Source organism: Neoarius graeffei, chromosome 5 (assembly GCF_027579695.1).
Source record: "Neoarius graeffei isolate fNeoGra1 chromosome 5, fNeoGra1.pri, whole genome shotgun sequence".
NCBI classification, from domain to species: Eukaryota; Metazoa; Chordata; class Actinopteri; order Siluriformes; family Ariidae; genus Neoarius; species Neoarius graeffei.
The window spans coordinates 7,689,456-7,696,376 of record NC_083573.1 but is presented as its reverse complement, the minus strand read 5'-3'; the positions used below and the strand labels follow the sequence as shown (position 1 = coordinate 7,696,376).

At 39.9% G+C, this 6,921-nt stretch overlaps 1 protein-coding gene across 2 annotated transcripts in view; it reads right to left on the bottom strand.

Annotated features, from left to right (window-relative positions):
* Positions 1 to 2,886: 2,886 nt before the first annotated feature.
* The window catches only part of LOC132886454 (receptor activity-modifying protein 1-like), a 66,020-nt gene continuing 61,985 nt past the window's right edge, over positions 2,887 to 6,921 (bottom strand). Inside the window, exon 7 of one of the 2 annotated variants that reach the window (XM_060921109.1) lies at positions 2,887 to 5,144. In XM_060921109.1, the coding sequence (XP_060777092.1) occupies positions 4,898 to 5,144 (247 nt within the window). In that variant the 3' untranslated portion in view covers positions 2,887 to 4,897. The remainder of the gene's footprint in view (positions 5,145 to 6,921) is intronic. The other variant, XM_060921110.1, reaches the window with a different exon arrangement.

Here is a 6,921-nt window from a genome sequence, read left to right as displayed (position 1 = left end):
AGGCTCCAGCTTGCCTGCGACCCTGTAGAACAGGATAAAGTGGCTAGAGATAATGAGATGAGATGAGATGATTTGGTGGGGGCGGCATGGTGGTGTAGTGGTTAGCGCTGTCACCTCACAGCAAGAAGGTCTGGGTTCGAGCCCCGTGGCCGGCGAGGGCCTTTCTGTGCGGAGTTTGCATGTTCTCCCCGTGTCCACGTGGGTTTCCTCCGGGTGTTCCGGTTTCCCCCACAGTCCAAAGACATGCAGGTTAGGTTAACTGGTGACTCTAAATTGAGCGTAGGTGTGAATGTGAATGGTTGTCAGTGTCTATGTGTCAGCCCTGTGATGACCTGGCGACTTGTCCAGGGTGTACCCCGCCTTTCGCCCGTAGTCAGCTGGGATAGGCTCCAGCTTGCCTGCGACCCTGTAGAACAGGATAAAGTGGCTAGAGATAATGAGATGAGATGAGATGAGATGATTTGGTGGTGTATTTAGAAAGATTTGTGTTTTGAACTGAAGGTATAACATGTGACAAACTTCTTTTTTTTTACATTCAGATTTTTCTGTTTTATAATTAATTGCGAAATTTGAAAACACAATTTGTGAAATTTGTGGAACCACAATCAAAATTGGAACGCACACTTCACCAGTTTGACCAGGAGATGGCAATAATGTTTCAAATGGATTCTCTGAAACATCTCTGACCACGTTTCAATCCGGCTCCCAACACACACACACACACACACACACACACACACACACACACACACACACACACACACACCAGTAGGCTATGATGAACATAAATCTCCAGAATTGTTTCCTTTCATGCTTTAATTATCTCGGGAAACTACCTTTTCTCTCTCAGAAAGGGTGTGTACCTTTTCCACCAATTGTAATGGTAGGAGGAGGTTTTTCCTAAGAAAAAAAAAATTACATTGGCATTCTAGTTTCGTAAATAGGGTGTGGATGTGAAATCAAACCTTTTGACTGCTACACTTCCGGTCATTTTCCAGGATGTAGCCTGTTAAATGGAAATAGGAAAGGATCCTTCTGTTGCATTCAAAACAGTTAAAAAGATTTACAACTCATGAATGTGGCTGCTTATCTGTCTTTCAGTGTGTGTGTGTGTGTGTGTGTGTGTAATACTTTGGCGTATCATTCTTATTACAACATCGCTGAGACATCTTGATGAAACTGATTGCTCATCAACCAAAGTGGAAAAAGCTGATTTTTTGTTTCCCAAAACTGAACCAGCAGCAAAACCAGGGGCAACTCCACCACTGTAATGCTGAGTTTAAATATTTGCTTTTTAACATGTCCATATCAACTTCTGCTTGCCAAATCCCTTTATGAAGCAAGTGTAGCGTGTCACATGACCTTCTAGGCTGTCAAGACTTGGGGTCAAAATGACTGTAGACTTCAACAGAACTCAACCAAAGGTCATTGCAGTCTGAGGCAATTTTTTGTTCAGTGTTCTTATGTTGAATTTGGATTGCGGAGATGACTATTTTCTAAATGTACTATTTAGAATTTTCTTTCCTCATAGCCCTTTTTGACCAACAGGGAATGGGTTCTCAACCTGGTTCCGTTCAGGATTCTTTGACCCTTGGTGCCAGCTAGTGAACCGGCCATGTCTTCACCAGTTTTCACCAGGACCATTGTAATCAAGGATGCATTATCAATGGAGGGTGTTACACGATGCACAACTGGAGTAAACAGTAGTAGCAAAATTGTGGAGCACATTGATTACCAACAAGCTTTTGGTTTGTTCATGCAGATATTTGTTTTCATTCCATTTTTTTCTGAAGATGTATCCTTTTCCATTGCATTCTCCATCACTGTGTTCTGCTTCCTCGAAAAACTCATGACACACCCACTGATACCATCATGGTTTGCTCTGGAAAAACTAGCTATCTTTTGATTCCATTTGGGAACCAAATTATCAGTTTCTGAACCAATTTATTTTTGGTTGAAATGTTTAAAATTGTTGCGCGAACCAGAACAGAACCCATTTCCTGTTGGTGGAAAAGGGGTATCAGTGTGTTGACGGCGGCTAATCCAGGAACCATCACAAATCCATGATCCATGATTAGCTCGTGCCAACTTACCTGCCTCTTGAAGTCACCAATTTCCCATTAACCCCTATTTACTTCGGTCTAGTTCACCAGTTCACCATTTGTGGTGTTGGAGCCCGTCCACCCATCCATTTTCATCATGTTGTGATGCTTTTCTGCTCAACATGGTTGTAAAGAGTGCTTATATGGGTTACCATACAGAGTTATCATCCTGTCAGCTCAAACCAGTCTGACCATTCTGCTCTGTCCTCTACAAGGCATTCCCACCCCTACAACTGCCCCTCACTGGATGTTTTTCACAGCATTCTTTGTAAACTTGTGTGTGAAAATCCCAGATCAATAGTTTCCAGACTACTCAAACCAGCCCCTGCATAAAAAGTGGTAAATCCAAAAGCTGTGTATATCCATCCATTATCTGTAACTGCTTATCCTGTGCAGGGTCGCAGGCAAGCTGGAGCCTATCCCAGCTGACTATGGGCGAGAGGCAGGGTACACCCTGGACAAGTCGCCAGATCATCGCAGGGCTGACACATAGAGACCCACAACCATTCACACTCAAATTTACATCTACAGTCAATTTCGAGCCACTATTTATCCTGACCTGCATGTTTTTGGACTGTGGGTGAAACCGGAGCACCCGGAGGAAGCCCACGCAGACACGGGGAAAACATGCAAACTCCACCCAGAAAGGCCCCTGTCGGCCACTGGGCTCGAACCTAGGACCTTCTTGCTGTAAGGCTAACCACAAAGCTGTGTATGCGTTTCTTCTACTCAGCTTAACCAGTCATACGCTGATTGTTAGAAGGCCATAAGCCTGTTGGTTTCCAGATATTTAATGCTTTCAACAAATTTGAATACAAACAATGCATTAAAACACATTTAATACTTGACTATACAATCATAACTAAAGAAGTGTAGCTTAATAACAATTACAGTTTATACCAATAACACAACACAGGACAATCAGTCAAAACAAGAACTTAACCAACTACCAAGAACCTATTTTACACTGTTAATATTACAGTAATACAGTTTTTTTTTTTTGCCTTAGTTGGTTCATGGCTGCTGCTAATGAATTCTTGTCTTATAGTGACTAGCTTCTCATTATCGTTTAAAAATTTTTTTTTTTTAATTTTTTTAAACTAGACCAGCAGCTACAATTATCGACAGTCCATAATGATCAACACCTTTTCAGATTTACCACTAATTTGTTTTTACAAAGGTGAGTTTCACCTACAACAGTTATTATTGGTTAATTAATCAACCGGAAGACCCTCCTCGCCCTTTGATCTTGTCGTCTGATGACACAGCTCGTTACCTGAGATAGAATTTTTTTTCGCACCAATCAGCAATTTGAGGAAAACTCGGACGTTATCATCGCAGGTAAGCATGGTGGAAAGATCATGGACATGTTTTTACTGATCAAATTCACCGATATTTCATGATCTCCTCGTCGAAACCGACTTTATTTCTTCCTCTTTCATTTGACAGTCGCCATTTTGTATCGAAACGCGCGTTTGAGAAGTCACGTGAGGTGTCGATAATCATGATCCCTTTCACCGGTGTCCACCATTATCGACACCCTGTGGAATTAAGGGACATTTAGAACTGTTATGGATTGATCTTTGTGTAACATTGTTGAAGTGGATGAAGTACTTTAAAAAAATAATAATAAAAGTGCTGTGATTTATCATAATTTTTTTCTGATTCATAACAGAATGGAATGTTTATAGAGTATTTGGAATCTGATCGCAATAAATAGAATTAGACCAGAATTAAATTCTCGAGCATATAAAAAATTACATGCTTGAAATATTCAGATTTTTCTATTCCATTCAGAAAATATTTTTTGCAGTTTGTTGTAAATATCTACCACATGTTACAAAATCAGTAGACATTTTATATTTTGGCTCGAGGAATAACATGCGACCTTTGACCTGGATTTTTATGTGGTTACAGTGTCAACTGCCTGTTGACATTTATTGGTAAACGACAAAACTAGAAATTAATACAAACAACAATGAGTGATTAACAAAATGTGATCTACGAAAATACTTAGTGGGTAGAAAGTGGAACAAAAAGTTTTTTCTGACGCAGGTTAAACATTATCAGTTCATTTGTTTACAAACATTCGAATTACTTCCTCATTTACGTAAACACCGACATTGATGTATTGATATAAAAGATATTTTGTACTAAATATAAGTCTATGTAAAACAAAATTTAAATAAAAACTTTGTTTTGTTAACTTAATACCACATTCCAATTGTTTTTTATAAATAATCGCCTGGATGTCGATAATTGTGGAATGGTGTCAATAACTGTGGACAGAGGTGTTGATAATTGTGGAACGGTGTCACGTGATCCGATACGCGAAGTAATCAAGAATCAACTCATTTTTTTCCAGTGGAAGTTTGAGTAATTATTCAGGCACAATTTATGTATTGAAAGTCTTTTCTACTTTTGCATCGGCCAGAAGATCGTTAAGGTGTCGATAATTGTAGCCACGGCTCTAATATTACCTGGGCTGTAAAGCAAGGAATTGCATGTACTTATGTACACGTACTCTTTTCAGGTACTTCATCATCATCAGCTGAGACATCTCTGAGACAGACAGTGGAGGCAGTTGAGTATCGCTAACCCAATTGATCAGTAGTTTTTAATGCTTCAGTGCAAAATCATGAGCCAAGTTCTTGGTAGTGGACTTTTTTGTATTTGAAGTAATAACATACATCCTATATACATTGATTTTGCTTTACATTGTATTCCAGTGTATTGCTTTACAATTTCATATTTTGGTGTCTTTCATGTGAAGAAATTGTATGTGTTTGTGTTTCTCAGTCAATAACGCTGCTTTTCCAGATGACCATATAGACCAGTATGGGAATGACGCTGACAGGCAGCAGGGTGAGAACGAGGACAACCCTTGCAGGGGCATCTGGGAGAACGTCCTCTTTAGTGCCACACAAGTTGAAGTATTGCTTATGAACATCTACAAACAGCTCCTGCGCGACAGCGTTTGGGTAGTAACAATGTGCTCTCGCGGCACATATCTCCGAGCAGTCGGACAGGTAATTGTAATAGCTAAAAGGGAACAAGGACATAGATACAGATCTCTTATCTGGCAGCAGAAGGAAATGTCTGTCAGTAATTAGAAGGCAAGAAAGCTTTACTCATGCTTTAGCTGTGTTTGTGTATGTGAATACACTCCTTTCTAAGCAAAATGCAGCTTTTCCTTTACATACTTGCACACTTCCTCCTTAAATGCCGGCATGAAAAGCCTGTTGTTTCAGTAAACTGGGTAAAGAATGTAAAACGGTCTCATGATTGTCATGGACTGCGCTGGGACTACTTTTAACTCACCATTGACAAACTGACTGATTTCCGAAGTTACTAATTTCTGACCGTCAAAACTGCCTTTTATTGACTGACTGAGTGAATAAATGACTAACTGACTGATTCACTGATTGACTAACTGACCATTATAATTGAAAGACTCACAATAAATCACTGATTGAGTGACTGAATGAATGACCGACTGGCCAATTATGTGCCTGCCTGCCTGCCTGACTAAATTATTAACTTTTTGACTGTCTAAATTATTTACTTATAGACTGACTGACTAATTGATTAACTGATTAGCTGACTGGTTGATTGGCTGACAGATAAATTATGTGACCGATTCTCACAGAGTGACTGAATGAATTATGTGACTAATTGACTAACTGACTGACTACTGAGTGTCTGATTGACTGTCTGTCTGACTGACTGATTGAATGACTGAATGAAAGAATGAATGAATGAATGATTACTGAGTGGGTGATTGTCTGTCTGACTGATTGCCTGGCTGGCTGACTGCCTCACTGACTGTCTGTCTGACCAACTGTCTGAATGACTATCTAAGTGACTGACTGACTAATTGACTGATTGACTGTCTTTGTGACCATCTGTTTGACTGGCTGCCTACTGAGTGGCTGATTGACTGATCATCTCTCTGACTGACTGACTGACTGACTGACTGATGGTTTGAATAACTGACTGACTGGCTGACTGTCTCACTGACTGTCTGTCTGACTAACTGACTGATGGTTTGAATGACTGACTGACTGAATGACTGATTGACTGACTGACTGGCTAATTGTTTGAATGACTGACTGACTGTCTCACTGACTGTCTGTCTGAATGACTGACGGACTGTTTGAATGACTAACTGACTGTCTCACTGACTGACTAACTGACTGATGGTTTGAATGCTTGACTGACTGACTGATGGTTTGAATGATTGACTGTCTATCTGACTAACTGACTGATGGCTTGACTGACTGACTTTGAATGACTGACTGACCGTCTCACTGACTATCTGTCAAACTGACTGACGGTTTGAATGACTGACTGACTGATTAACTGTCTGAAAGACTGTCTGACTATTGCATATTATTGCACATGACTATTATTTTACAAATAATAACACTTCAGATATTGTTTTAACAATAATAAGTATTAATGTCTAAATGAGAGAATGCAAATAACTGTATAACTAGATGTCCTTGGGGTTGTTCAGTCATGGAGGGCTGGGAATAGCTTACCATCTAGCCTACAGTTCAGGTCGGAATCCTTTGAGGGTAAATGCTTTGGCTTTTGTAACATTCCGTTCCCAAAAGCTGATGTTGGGAAAAATTCCATCCACAAAGAAGGTTTTGTGGCTTTTGTAGTTTTTTTTTAACTGGTCTTCCATGTTGGGACTCTTTGGGGGAAAAAGAAGGTATATTCCAACATCTATATAGATGTTGGAATATACCTTCTTTTTCCCCCGAAGAGTCCCAACATGGAAGACTAGTTAAAAAAAACCTAATGCTAATGT